Raw genomic sequence first — 15,758 nt, forward strand, 5'->3', positions numbered from 1 at the left:
GTGTGTGGCGGAGGGCACTTTACGTGCCACTGTCATTTCCTCCCTTTCCTGTTCCAGTCGCGTATGGTTCGCGGGAAGAACGACTGTCTGAAAGCCTCCGTGCTCTCATGCTGTGCTGTTCACCATAATCGGAGGAAAAGTTTGTAACGGCTAACAACCCGGCATAAACAAAACAGACCGTGGGCTGTCTGCCCTGCACGCAGCACCCAGACCATTGGTGGCTCTTTTCTCAGAAACAGGGACGACCCTTTGAGGACTACAATGGAGTCGCCAAAATTCACCTGCCACTTCCTGGGCTCATTACATGGCTGAGAAATGCTTCTACAGAACAATCCAGCATGAAGTAGCTACCTAGTGTGGAGAGAGTTTTAAAGTGAGAAATGGTGACTTAATTGTTGCAATCACCGAGACTGCTCATAATAATAATTATTAATATATTTAATAGGTAGAAGAACGTCTCAGACGCGAACGCTGAATGAAAGAAATGAAATAAAAATGAGGCATTTCATCACTTCCAATATCGGCGAAAAACTACACAGGTGGTGTCGCACTGAGATAGAATGGTATAGCAACAACAAGGAACTTTTTTATTACAAGCCTCCAAACTTAACAAGAGAAGATGATCAGGAAAAATGGGAAGTAGTTCTTAGCCAAATTAACATTTTAGTTCGTGCACGCTTCACTCACTCAAATATGGCGATCATACACACTCATACCAAATGCTGATATATACTGATGAGTTTATTTCAGTTTGTAGAAATTGAAAAAAAAGGCGAAAACCAGCTCGTATGCTCCGCTCACGCCTTTTAAAAACGTTACTATATTTTTTTCTGAAACATAGCTCTCATTCGTACTTATACTTAACAAATTTGTATTTCTTATTAAGCCGCAAAAACTCTCTCTTTCACTTTAACGGCGGCGAACCTACCTTTAAGTCCATTCACTATTTCAATGATTAACAACCATTGCCACTCATATGTTCATTAAACAATTTAAATTTCTAACTAACATTCACTCTTCAACTCTGTAAAACAACATAATTATTTACGTGTCAGATTCAAAATGGGGAATTGGCAACAAACAACAGTGACTCAACTGCATGCGATCATTCCGCGCGAAACTCGAACGACTCTCTCGTATTCTGGCGCATGGCCTTCAGCGCTTGGCCCTTGTTGTACGAATAGGAAGGTAACTCCTCTGTTGGGAATAGCCGGGCTCAGCTCCGAAAGTTCCAGACAACCAGCGATACGTTAGGAGTATAGTTTACATCATAAAACTATCGATAGTAGTGCCGTTACAGTTCCTCTTACAGTCCATGGCTTTTGCAGTCATGATCTATTATCAATCTTTCCAAAATGAAATGATTTCGTATGCTGCATACTAATTATTGTATCATAAATTCTGGCAGCATTCGGCTCGATTTGCAGCTCGTGACGCACACCAGTGACTGGTTTGTTTAAACAGCGCATGAGCAATGACATTTTGTCGCCGCAGGATTTGAACAAGAAAGAGAAACACGTTTTCAGTCTGAGCGCGAAATTATGTCCATAGTGTTCATATGAATACGGAGAGTTGGGGAAACAACTCACTACCTATAAGGGGTGTAGGAGAAGTATTCCTCCTCTGAATCAGTGCTGACAACATAAACACGTTATTTACTGCTTACATATGTGCTCCGTAATGATCGCAAACGCAGGTAAAACGAAAATTACAGACTTGCGAAATGTGCCATTTCGAACAACGACAGCAGGGATCATAACTTGACGAACAGGGTAGTTTCTAGGCGTCGGTTCATGCACAAAGCTCTGTGGTGGTTGTTTGTTATTTTCATAAATGTGTTTCTGTGTGTACTAAGTTTGTTTGTAAGAAGTCTGGTATTAAAAATAGAATCGTTTCTGGACAACTATTTAAGTATGAAATTTTCACTCTACAGCTGAGGGTGCGCTGATATGAAACTTCCTGGCAGAATAAAACTGTGTGCCGGAACGAGACTCGAACTTCGGACCTTTGCCTTTCACGGGCAGTGCTCTACCAACTGAGACTCCCAAGCACGACTCACGCCCCGTAGAAGACGGGGTACTGGCGGAATTAAAGCTGTGAGGGCGAGGCGTGAGTCGTGCTTGGGGAGCTCAGTTGGTAGAGCACTTGCCCCGAAAGGCAAATGTCGCGAGTGCGAGTCTCGGTCCGGCACACAGTTTTAATCTGCCAGGAAGTTTCAACTATTTATGAATAGTGTTTGTGGATATTAACACGCTAATGACCTGCATGTGACAAAAAATTGCAAAGGTATTCGCACTAATTTGTCGACTGTGATTGCTTATCTCATTTCCTTACTTTATTTTTTCTATTCTTTTTCGTATTAATATTAGTAAATAATTACAGACTTGCGAAATGTTCTACGGATCGGAGCGTGGAATGTCAGATCCCTTAATCCGGCAGGTAGGTTAGAAAATTTAAAAAGGGAAATGGATAGGTTAAAGTTAGATATAGTGGGAATTAGTGCAGTTCGGTGGCAGGACGAACAAGACTTTTGGTCAGGTGAATACAGGGTTATAAATACAAAATCAAATAGGGGTAATGCAGGAGTAGGTTTAATAATGAATAAAAAAATAGGAGTGCGGGTAAGCTATTACCAACAACATAGTGAACGCATTATTGTAGCCAAGAAAGACACGAAGCCCATGCCTACTACAGTAGTAAAAGTTTATATGCCAACTAGCTCCGCAGATGATGAAGAAATTGATGAAATGTATGATGAGATAAAAGAAATTATTCAGGTAGTGAAGGGAGACGAAAATTTAATAGTCATGGGTGACTGGAATTCAAGAGTAGGAAAAGGGAGAGAAGGAAACATAGTGGGTGAATATGGATTGGGGCAGAGAAATGAAAGAGGAAGCCGTCTGGTAGAATTTTGCACAGAGCATAACTTAATCATAGCTAGCACTTGGTTCAAGAATCATAAAAGAAGGTTGTACACATGGGAGAATCCTGGAGATACTAGAAGGTATCAGATAGATTATATAATGGTAAGACAGAGATTTAGGAACCAGGTTTTAAATTGTAAGGCATTTCCAGGGGCAAATGTGGACTCTGACCACAACCTATTGGTTATGAACTGTAGATTACAACTGAAGAAACTGCAAAAAGGTGGGAATTTAAGGAGATGGTACCTGGATAAACTGACTAAACCAGAGGTTGTACAGAGTTTCAGGGAGAGCATAAGGGAACAATTGACAGGAATGGGGGAAAGAAATACAGTAGAAGAAAAATGGGTAGCTCTGAGGGATGAAGTAGTGAAGGCAGCAGAGGATCAAGTAGGTAAACAGACGAGGGCTAATAGAAATCCTTGGGTAACAGAAGAAATACTGAATTTAATTGATGAAAGGAGAAAGTATAAAAACGCATAAATGAAGCAGGCAAAAAGGAATATAAACGTCTCAAAAATGAGATCGACAGGAAGTGCAAAATGGCTAAGCAGGGATGGCTAGAGGACAAATGTAAGGATGTAGAGGCTTATCTCACTAGGGGTAAGATAGATACTGACTACAGGAAAATTAAAGAGACCTTTGGAGAAAAGAGAGCCACTTGTATGAATATCAAGAGCTCAGATGGAAACCCAGTTCTAAGCAAAGAAGAGAAAGCAGAAAGGTGGAAGGAGTATATAGAGGGTCTATATAAGGGCAATGTACTTGAGGACAATATTATGGAAATGGAAGGGGATGTAGAGGAAGATGAAATGGGAGATGCGATACTGCGTGAAGAGTTTGAGAGAGCACTGAAAGACCTGAGTCGAAACGAGGCCCCGGGAGTAGACAACATACCATTAGAACTACTGACGGCCTTGAGAGAGCCAGTCCTGACAAGACTCTACCATATGGTGAGCAAGATGTATGAGACAGGCGAAATACCCTCAGACTTCAAGAAGAATATAATAATTCCAATCCCAAAGAAAGCAGATGTTGACAGATGTGAAAATTACCGAACTATCAGTTTAATAAGTCATGGCTGCAAAATACTAACGCGAATTCTTTACAGACGAATGGACAAACTAGTAGAAGCCGACCTCGGCGAAGATCAGTTTGGATTCCGCAGAAATGTTTGAACACGTGAGGCAATACTGACCCTACGACTTATCTTAGAAGAAAGATTAAGGAAAGGCAAACCTACATTTCTAGCATTTGTAGACTTAGAGCAAGCTTTTGACAATGTTGACTGGAATACTCTCTTTCAAATTCTAAAGGTGGCAGGGGTAAAATACAGGGAGCGAAAGGCTATTTACAATTTGTACAGAAACCAGATGGCAGTTATAAGAGTCGAGGGGCATGAAAGGGAAGCAGCAGTTGGGAAAGGAGTGAGACAGGGTTGTAGCCTGTCCCCGATGTTATTCAATCTGTATATTGAGCAAGCAGAAAAGGAAACAAAAGAAAAATTCGGAGTAGGTATTAAAGTCGATGGAGAAGAAATAAAAACTTTGAGATTCGCCGATGACACTGTAACTCTGTCAGAGACAGCAAAGGACGTGGAAGAGCAGTTGAACGGAATGGACAGTGTCTTGAAAGGAGGGTATAAGATGAACATCAACAAAAGCAAAACGAGGATAATGGAGTTTAGTCGAATTAAGTCTGGTGTTGCTGAGGGAATTAGATTAGGAAATGAGACACTTAAAGTAGTTAAGGAGTTTTGCTATTTGGGGAGCAAAGTAACTGATGATGGTCGAAGTAGAGAGGATATAAAATGTAGACTGGCAATGGCAAGGAAAGCGTTTCTGAAGAAGAGAAATTTGTTAGCATCGAGTATAGATTTGAGTGTCAGGAAGTCGTTTCTGACAGTATTTGTATGGAGTGTAGCCATGTATGGAAGTGAAACATGGACGATAAATAGTTTGGACAAGAAGAGAATAGAAGCTTTCGAAATGTGGTGCTACAGAAGAATGCTGAAGATTAGATGGGTAGATCACATAACTAATGAGGAGGTATTGAATAGAATTGGGGAGAAGAGGAGTTTGTGGCACAATTTGACAAGAAGAAGGGAGCGGTTGGTAGGACACGTTCTGAGGCATCAAGGGATCACAAATTTAGCATTGGATGGCAGCGTGGAGGGTAAAAATCGTAGAGGGAGACCAAGAGATCAATACACTAAGCAGATTCAGAAGGATGTAGGTTGCAGTAAGTACTGGGAGATGAAGAAGCTTGCACAGGATAGAGTAGCATGGAGAGTTGCATCAAACCAGTCTCTGGACTGAAGACAACAACAACAACAAATAATTGTGGACGTATTAGAACGCTAACAATTGTTGAAACTGAAGGTAATTTATCATAATGAATTAGCTGCGACTAGTTGCTTTTATAGGCGTTTATTTTCCCATGGTAAATTTCAAGATGCTGGCGTCCCACTTCCAAATGTTTACATTTATTTACGAGTCGTGACCATTGTTTCTTTATGAACGTAATTGCTGAATTTTGGAACCCCCGGTTTTGTCACGGGCACTGCAGTTTTGACTTTACACACTGGGAGCGCTGCTGTTGCGTCACGTGACGAAACGGTCAGCGACGTTTGGTAAGTTTCTGTCAGGCGTATGGGTCACCAAAGGTTGCCCATGCCTGATTTAGGTAGTTTCACTGAAGTTTTGAACAAGGTATATGAAACTGCAAGTAGGCTACGTCCTGTATGTATTGTTACTTTCTTTCTGCGTTTTTTATTCACTTCTTTAGCCTCCTGTTACATTTTTTTCTTGGCAGTATAAAGACAACTGCTATTACAATCTGTGGTAGATACACGAATTTCAAAGCGTATGAGTAAATACAGTAGGCAGAAAAGTATGGAGACAGGTGGTGTGTTACATACGTACGTATGTGGCTGGGAAGAGCACCATGCAGGAGCTGACGGCGCCGACGGCGAGCTGCAGCATAGCCACGGGGCTCATCACGACGTTGAGGAAGCTCACCAGCCTGCAACAGGCGGGCACACGCGGCTCACCAGGGGCTGTGCTGGGCCACGGGGGGCTAGCAGGCGAGGCTGGACAGCGTCACATGGACACAGGCGCGTGGTACGGTGCGGGACCGCCGTTGACATCCGGTGCCTCTGTCGTTGGGGATGATACCTTTCAATACCGGCTCCTTGACCAGTGTTCAAGCTTTACATCTGAGCTTTTTGCTCTCTATCAGGCTGTTCAGTATATTCGCCGCCATCGTCATTCTCCCTATGAAATCTGCTCTGATTCTTTGAGCGCCATTCAGAGTCTCCGTGACCCATATTCGGACCACTCTCCCGCGCGACGATTTCAACGGTCCCTTCAGTCTCTAGCTGATACCGGCGCTCGTGTCCTTTTTTTGTGGATTTCCTGGCCACGTTGGGTGTACCTGGGAACGAAGCTGCTGATGCTGCGGCCAAGGCTGCTGTCCTCCTGCCTCGGACAGCTTCCTTTTGTGTCCCATCAAGTGATGTTAGTGGGGTTGTTTGTCGGCGCGTTTCATCATTGTGGCATGAGGCTTGGTCCTCTCTCCATGAAAATAAGTTAGGGCCATCAAACCGATCCCGACGGCTTAGACGGCCTCTTCACGGCGAGAGGCGGTCATTTTGGCCAAGTTGCGGATTGGGCATTGCCGATTTAGCCACCGCTACCTGTTGTCCGGTGACCCCTCCCCCCACCCCGCAGTGCACCTGTGGTCATCCATTGACGGTGCGCCATGTTTTATTGTCCTGTCCCCGTTTTATTCACTCTCGTATTGTCGTATGTCTGCCGTCTACCTTACAGGAGCTTTTAGCTAATGACGCTCGAGCAGCTGCTCGTGTCCTTCGTTTTATTACACTGACGGACTTGTCCAACAAGATCTAACTCTTTTATTTTGTTTCTCTGCGTCCTTGTAAGTACTTTCTGATGTTGTCCCCTTGCGTTTTTCTACGCTATTAGTGCACTAACGTTTGTGACTGGGCACTAATGACATTAGTAGTTGAGCGCCCTAAACAAAAGAAAAAAAAGCCGGAACTGAACCGCATAGGTGCTCGAACAGAGCTTGTACCATTCCTAATAAAGAGACCGTCCCTTTTATTGAGAACTTAAGATGCTACACTCTCCAAGGGTGAAAACTATTATTGCCACATCAGAATTATATTAGTTAGTCATTAACAACTCTTTTAGGCTAGTACTGATAGCCCTGTATGACTTTTATTTAGTTCGTGATTTATGTGTGTTGGGATGATCGACAATAGATACCAAACAGTGGTTGGCTGTGTAATGCAAATGTGCATTCACTTCACGTGTTTAAACCAAATATTATGCGTATTTATGCGATCGGAAATTCTCAGTAGCAGCCAGGCTACATGTACATTTAACAATTAAGCGTCAGCAAGGAGCATTAGTGATGAAATCATAGGCGGGAATGTTGTGCAACCTTAGTAGGGACCAGATCCGACTATTCGGAAGTAGGATATTACAATCTGAGACAGTGTTCCGAGACAAACTTCCGTCACAATGTTCGCAAACGTGACGTCAGATCCGCCTAGCAACAACGATCAGCCCATTGGCTGAACTGAAATATATATATATATATATATATATATATATATATATATATATAAAGTCAGAAAACGGGATTAATATGTGTGAAGGGTGGAATATAATGGCGTAGTCCAGAGCCGCCATATATATATATATATATATATATATATATATATATATATATATAGGGAACGAGAGAAGTGTCCCTATTGGCTGAGAGAGAAAGGTGGGGTGGTCTCTCTTGTCCTTCGGGAAGACAGGGAGAGTTAGTCGCGAGGAGCCACTCATAACGCACGGTCGAGTAACCGGGGCAGCTCTAAAAGAACGGTCGCGAGTGCACAATGCAGATGTTAAACAAGATATAAAGTGAAGTTATTAGTTATAAGAACGCCACGTGTCGTGGGCAGGGTCTATCATTATGTAAAGTCAGAAAACGGGATTAATGTGTGTAAAGGGTCGAATATAATGGCGTAGTCCAGAGCTGCCATATTCCAAATGCCTATTCTGTGACGTGTGTGACATAGCAATCTCTGTATTAAAACAAGTATAGTACAAACGTTGTTGACAATTAACAACTGGCATCCCTAAACACTCCAATTGAGCAGGATCACCACCTACATGGGACCTGGCGACTGAGCGCTACTTCTGTGCTACGAGGGACTTACCGAAGCAGCAAGACACCAGGTTAGTGATACCGCCCAGAGAAGCACTTCCTTCTCCCTACAATGCCAATGAGGGTGTTGTAGCTGGCTGATTCGGCGAAGGGGACCCAACAACGAGGTCATTGGTCCCATTGTGTTAGGGAAGGATGGGAAAGGAAGTCGGCCATGCCCTTTCAAAGGAACCATCCCGCCATTTTGCTGAAGCGATTTAGGGAAGTCACGGAAAGCCTAAATCAGGATGGCCGGACGCGGGTTTGAACCTTCGTTCTACCGAATGCGAGTCCACTGTGCTAACCAATGCACCACCTCGCTCGGTACCAAACAGTAATACTGTTCTGGTATAGAGGTATTGTCAATAATTGTCACTATTGGTAAATGCAGTTAATTCAGAAGTCAGAAATTTTTACCAACATGGCATTTTCCTTTGTAAGGGAGCCCTTTGTGGTGAGTTTGAATTCGGTATATGAATACACCACAGAGGCGGCAGAGGAGCGGTTCTGGCCGTTAGAAGAAATCAATCTAACGTAACCAAACAGCCTGCCAAAAGCTGTGCAAGTGGACAAAGTTCGATTGGCTACGAAAAGCAGAGTCCTCTGTGCTGTCATTGGATTTCTTCGAAACACAGCATTTTAACCCTTAACTCAATAACATTCGAAATGTGGTCTCTGGGACCCCTATGTTTAAACCGAGATTTAAGGAATAAGTCATTTGAAAATTTTAATTACATAAATTTATTTTTGTAATTCATTATGTGTTGTTTAAATACTCTTTGATGATTTTATTGCACTAAATAAAGCCAGCAGTATTTTACTTTTCATCACACAAAATTAAATACTTCTCAGTGTTTTTCCAAATATTACACATAAATGGACTGTTAAAGAACTGAATATCATACAGTGAAAAATTGTATAATCTCTGTAGCAAGTATACAGGGTGATTCACGAAGATATAAAAATATTTTAATATGTTATTCTAACAGCAAAACTAAAGGAAAAAGTTCATATAAATATAGGTCCGCAAATGTTTAGTTACGGAGTTACGGCTAATAAAAGTTTTTGCCTGAAATTTAGTCATTTCGCTAATATGAAGGCATCGCAAAACTGTATGAGGTTAAAGTAAAGTACGATTTCCATTTATTTGGTTGTTATTGATCAGGTGAATGTAATAAAATGTGTCCCAGACGCGTATCTGCAGTAGTTTTCCAGAAAATCCAAAGAAGCAAAGACGAGATTTCGTAAAATTTTTAATTTGTTAACTACTTGGCCCAATTTGTTTTTTAAATTCCAGATAATTGCACAAAGTTTTCAACAAAAGTTGTTACCATCACATTTGCCATAAATAAACACCATATCGGAATATTCCTCTGTCGTAAATTTGAAAGGCATCCCTATTTCATAAATAATCTACAAACTAAAACAGTTACTATGTGGTTTCACTTAAATACACTGTTGTTATTATGTTCTTTCACTGAACTATACAGAAAACTAACTTGTATAAAGGTTGTGAAATGACTGAAACAACTCACTAACTGTTGCCAACAATGACATAAACATTTCTATATTCTTAATGGAAAGTAAACAAATTTGCTTGTATAATAATCTTTGCTTCTCTGAATGTTCTGAAAAACTACTGCAGATACACATCTGGGACACGTTTTAGTAGATTTGGCAGACCAATAACAACAAAGTAAATAGGAATAGTGCTTTATTTTAGCCTCGTACAGTTTTGCGTTGGCTTCATATTAACGAAGTTCCTAGATTTCAGGCAAAATCTTTTATTAGCCGTAACTCCGTAACTAAACGTTTGCGGACCTATGTTTGTGAGGACTTTTTTCTTTAGTTTTACTTGTAGAATAACATATTAAAATATTAGCGTATCTTCGTGAATCACCCTGTATTTTCACACAAATTCCAGGCTTTATACATGCGAACAAAATTGCACTCGACAAGTGCAAAACGAAAGTCTGCAAAATTGAATTTCAGTCCTGGGATCTACGTTTCTCTTTACCATCAGGCGGAATGGGTTTGATTTTACCTAACACTAAGCATTTTATTGGCGAAACAGCATTGTCCTGAATTTCTGCCTCTGAATCATCCTCTTGTTCGCTAGCGGAGTTTTGATCTCTGGCTGTTGCAAGATTGTCGTCGTTCTCGTCTATTTCTTGATCTTTATCACTGACATCTTCCTCCATTCACCATCTAACAGTTTCATCAAACTTAGGATCGTCAAAGTCAACAAATTCCTTCAAACACATTTTGCACTATGCTGAAGAAAACAGGTACGCAGTTCGTGGGTGTGCTCTAGGCGATTCCAAAGCATGTCAACAACAAACACAAAAGGTGAAAATGCAACCGAGAGTAGCACTGTAGGGTTGGCAATTTAAGGAGAGCGGGGAGTGATGGTGGTTCAAATGTTCAAGCGTGTGTAAATTCCTAAGGGACCAAACTGCTTAGGTCATCGGTCCCTAGACTTACACACTACTTAAACTAACTTATGCTAAGAACAACACACACATCCAAGCCCGCGGGAGGACTCGAACCTCCGGCGAGAGGGGCCGCGCAATCCGTGACATGGCGCCTCAAACCGCACGGCCACTCAGCGCGGCAGCGGTGGTAGTGGTGGTGGTGGTGGTATGAGGGGGGGGGGGGGGTGTATTCAACTGTTCCTCTGGAACTGATCTTGGAGAGCAACTTTCAAAATTGTCGCACAGTCTGAGACAGGACACCTCTCGAGTTAATGGTTAAGTAACTTTCACAACTGCCTCACTGTGACTCTAATTCTTCTGCCCGAAAGACGTGTTTCCGTGGCTAGTACAGTATAGGCACCATGTTGACGCAGTTAACCGATTCCTACAAGCAACAGAAAGTCGATAAATGATCGGCAGTTAGTCGGAGAAACGATCAACGATATGGATGCCTGCTAATAGCAAGAATCAGATCACCCAGTATTAGGATGGAAATCCGTAGTAAGGATCGCACCTCCTGGCAGCCACTAAGGTAATCTGCCATATGACATCAATAGGCATTATCCCTGTCGCTCGCCCTGAATTACGCGTTTTATTTTTTCATTTTGTGTTCTCTGATTACTTACGTGTGTGGTTTGTTCTGATTGACAAGCGTTTTTCTCCCGGTCGAGTAATAACTATACTTTATCCGGACATTTTTGACACCTATTTCCGTACCTTTCTACCTTCTTCAACCGTGCAAGCGTTATTATTAATGGATTTTTGTGTCTTTATCAAAATACATAATATCTAATTGAGTCTGTTATCGACTCATATTTATGTAGAGCTGTGACACCCTTTTTCAGCGTTATCTATCGCCACTCCTGATCTACTCGACTATAGTAATGGAAATCAGTATAATGGCATGGATGTTTGCAGGAAATTTAATATTGTCGGTTGGAACAGTTGAGCACAATGTATATGCAACAGTCTGAGATCCAGTATACCAACAGATGCATTCAAATGGTGTTGCGTTTAATGTCTTTAATGCAGTACACAACAAGATATCGACGATTCAGCTGGTAGAGGGTGGAACTCCGTATAGAGGCACTCGGCTCTGTGTGGTGTTATTGTGTCTGTACGTGCCTTCCTGCAGATAGGAGAGAGACACCATTAGTGACAGTGCGTATTACGTACAGAATCCTCGATTGTGACACAGCCACGAGGAAAACGGTGTTATCGTATGATGAAAAAGCAAAAATGCGTGCGTAGAAGGAACTGGAACTCTGTAACTGCCAAACCGCCAAAAAGTGGAACCGTTCAAGTATAGTGATTCCTAATTTCGTTACATTCGTGCACCAAATGGACAGAATGAAAAATACGGGCAAAGTAGAAAATTATCTGAGGCATCATAATGGTTACTTTTACTTTTGCACAAAACAAGGACCACAAACCGATATTCTTTTCAGTTGCTGCTGATTTACAGCTGCCAGTAACTGTCAGACGTGTACGACAAATTTTGTCAAATGAAAACATCTTGTATTCAAGAAACGATTGCAGAAACCTGTTCTTACACCCAAAAGTAAACAGGCTAAATTGGAGTTTGCTAAAAATCATGTGTCATAGCTTTGAAAATGGGATAAAGCAGTCTTCGGTGATGAGAAGAAGTTTAATTTAGATGGTATGGATGAGTTTGAACATGATTGGCAGATCTGAGAATAGAGCAGCAGGTAAGATCGAGCAGAAATGTTTCTGGTGGAAGAGTAATGATCTGTGCAGCGTGCTGCACCAAACGTAAATCACATATTGCTTGGGTGAACAGTAGAATGAACTCTGATATGTGCACTGAGGTGATAGAGCGAGAATGGATAAGAATGTATGAGAATCTTGGGGACAAAAGTATAATGTTTCAGCAAGATAATTTATCTGTCCAGGTTTCCGCGCAAAAAAAAGTAGTTTTAAGATAAATACATTGATGGCTTGCACTCTCCTGCACGTAGCCTGGGAGGGCGTGTTTATCGCAATGGGAGGCAATTTTAGGCCTATGTGAGCTGAAAAGAGCGATACGAGCAGAGTATGGGGCAATTTCACTGCAAGAGCTACAAACAATAACGAAACCAATGCCGAAGAGAATTTTTGAAGTAATTAGGAAGAACGGAAGTTGAACAAAATACTAACAATTCAATAACATAACAGGATAGTGAGTGAGTTTATACCAGTTTCCATCCAGGAAATGTAAACGCCTTATTTTGTTTCTCGTGTTATGAAAGAAACTACGTAATTCCGTCATAAGTGTTTATGTCTTACATTCATTTACTACATCCACATCAAATTCGATACACGTTTGCTTATGACGTTGTGTATTACTTTCGTAGGAATCGTGCCTTTGTACTGATTTCCACTACCCTATGATTCTGAAGACATGGTCGAGAATTGCGCGTAGTAGGAGATGAAGTTGAAAACACGGTTTCATCTCTTCGCAGTCACTAACTGGATCAGAATATCTTAATCGTTTTGTCTTTCACATGTCGTTAAGGCCTCAATAATATCTAAATCCGATTATTGTGAAGTCCAGAATAGCTGCGTCATTACATACCCTTGATCATCAAACTGCTGTATGACACTGCTGTTCACCACATGTGTGTGTGTATGTGAGGGGGGTGCGAGAGGGGGGGGGGGGCGGGGGGCATTAGTGGACACCCAAATCCATAACTTCCATGGATGTACTTATGCTTGTAGACGTGTTTTGGCCAGAATTACAAAGCCACGGCTTCATTTGATGTCTGAGGTAATACTGTGGTTCGAGTAGCAAAGAAATACTTTACAAAATGTTTGTTTCTTTTGTTAACTTACAGCAAAAATAGAAACATATGCTTGAATCCCATCAGTGTTGCCATCATACGATTACTTAAAACATAAAGACAATTCCATCTCTGGAGACACACAGTACGTCACTTCCACCATCATGTGAGCCAGCTTCTTTAGTAATGGTAACTGGTTACGGCATTAACCCATATACCATAGTTACAACATATTTTTTAATGCAAATTACCTTCTGTAAAATTTCAGATTACGGTGATGGCCAAGTTTATACAGGATAGAGTGAATCACAACACAATTAGCCCTCGCATATTGTCGGTTCTATTAACATTCTAGACATGTTCATAATACGTCGATTGAACCCGGTTGACATGAGGATAGCAGAGCAACAAATATAAAAAACTAAAGCTTCTACAATAAAAATTTTTGAAAAGCCGGTCAAATGTTTTCTAAAATGATTTCTCTGAAATTCAGAAACAAAATAGATAATAGAAACACTTGACAACCCTTTGAATGACGCGAAATAATGTACAGCAGTTGAGATACTCATACTTTAGTGACGTAAGGGGACCTATAAGTAGAAAATTCCACCAGAAAAATATACTCCAACATTTTAAAATTCGAAGTTCAACGTTGAACTTTAAATTCTCAATCGGCATCTGATTTGCTGTACATGATTTCAAGCGTCAATCAAAGACGCGACAAATGATTCTCCGACTTATATCATGTCTTACTTTTTGACAAATCATTTCACAAAAATCACAGAAGTTTCGGTTTAACCCATGGTTTGATATTTTATGACACTTCATTCACATAGCTAGCAGCAGCTGTTAGTGAAATATTTTTCAAACAATTAAATCTGTTTTTGCAGAACTAGACTTCATGCTGGTCAATTTGATGCTAATTGTCCATTTCCCAACCCTCTTTTGGCCATGATAATTCGGACAAAACTTTATTGTGTTCTATTCCTTCGAAACACCAATTAATTTTTTGTTAACCACTGTGGTTAGTTTCAGCCAGTTCAATATTTTTTTGCAAAACTAGAGCTCAAGCTGGTTAGTTTATTACCCTGTTTGTCCATTTCCCACTCGACGTTTGGCAATGAAAATACGGAGCAAAATCCATTGCGTAATTTCTGGGGAGTCTTGTTTTCACTCCATTTAAACATTTGAACAAAAAGACCTAAGTAAAAGCAGAATAGAATGCTGTCGCTGTGTGTATGAAACTACTACATTTGATTTGGAGAATATAAATCTGAAATTTCACCAAGACAAAGCATCTTGTAGGTGAAACTAGTCGTCTGAATCAAGGTGTTTTTACCTCCTTCGACTGAGGTACATAAATTCCTTCAATAGACTTTTTTTTAATGGTGTCAAGAAATAAAGTCTACAATGATCTCGTATCAAGCTTTCCCACAAGCCCTATTATGTCACAGCGAAAAAGAGGTGGTTCTACATCTACATTTATTCTCCGCAAGCCACCCAACGGTGTGTGGCGGAGGGCACTTTACGTGCCACTGTCATTACCTCCCTTTCCTGTTCCAGTCGCGTATGGTTCGCGGGAAGAACGACTGTCTGAAAGCCTCCGTGCGCGCTCGAATCTCTCTAATTTTACATTCGTGCTCTCCTCGGGAGGTATAAGTAGGGGGAAGCAATATATTCGATACCTCATCCAGAAACGCACCCTCTCGAAACCTAGCGAGCAAGCTACACCGCGATGCAGAGCGCTCTCTTGCAGAGTCTGCCAATTGAGTTTGTTAAACATCTCCGTAACGCTATCACGGTTACCAAATAACCCTGTGACGAAACGCGCCGCACTTCTTTGGATCTTCTCTATCTCCTCCGTCAACCCGATCTGGTACGGATCCCATCCTAATTACAGTAAATGTTAATAATGTCAGTGACACTTCGAGCCCGGATTTTTATGTAATTATATTTCCTTTCCCTCACTCTTAGCACGTGTAAAATGTAACCGTTCAAGAATTACGCTGCCTACGTTGATGTATGTTGTTTTCCCATTACGTATTTTTACATAGGTGATAACTACACATTTTAACATATTATAATTTTGTGGCATAAAAATTTAATTTTATCGCATTTCTATTGTTCATTTTTTTTGGACTCTCTGTAGGCCGCCCCTTAGGTACATATTCGAATGCGACATACCACAAAAGTTGAAGACTAACCATTTCAGAATTAGGGAGTGAGCGCACAAAGAAAAATTTGGCGTGTAGTATTTCTTAAGAGTTCATGACTGTTTGTGTTCAAGATGTCCCTTGTGGCATCAAAATTATCATCTAAATTAAGATACTGGTTTAAGATGGACGTTGCTTGCA

At 41.1% G+C, this 15,758-nt stretch overlaps 1 protein-coding gene across 1 annotated transcript in view; it reads right to left on the reverse strand.

Annotated features, from left to right (window-relative positions):
- LOC124613314 (odorant receptor 43a-like) overlaps positions 1–15,758 on the reverse strand; it is a 75,772-nt gene that overhangs the window by 34,952 nt on the left and 25,062 nt on the right. The window contains exon 2 of the mRNA XM_047142010.1: positions 5,849–5,948. Coding sequence (XP_046997966.1) covers positions 5,849–5,948 — 100 coding nt within the window. The remainder of the gene's footprint in view (positions 1–5,848; positions 5,949–15,758) is intronic.

This window comes from Schistocerca americana, chromosome 4, assembly GCF_021461395.2.
Source record: "Schistocerca americana isolate TAMUIC-IGC-003095 chromosome 4, iqSchAmer2.1, whole genome shotgun sequence".
NCBI lineage: Eukaryota > Metazoa > Arthropoda > Insecta > Orthoptera > Acrididae > Schistocerca > Schistocerca americana.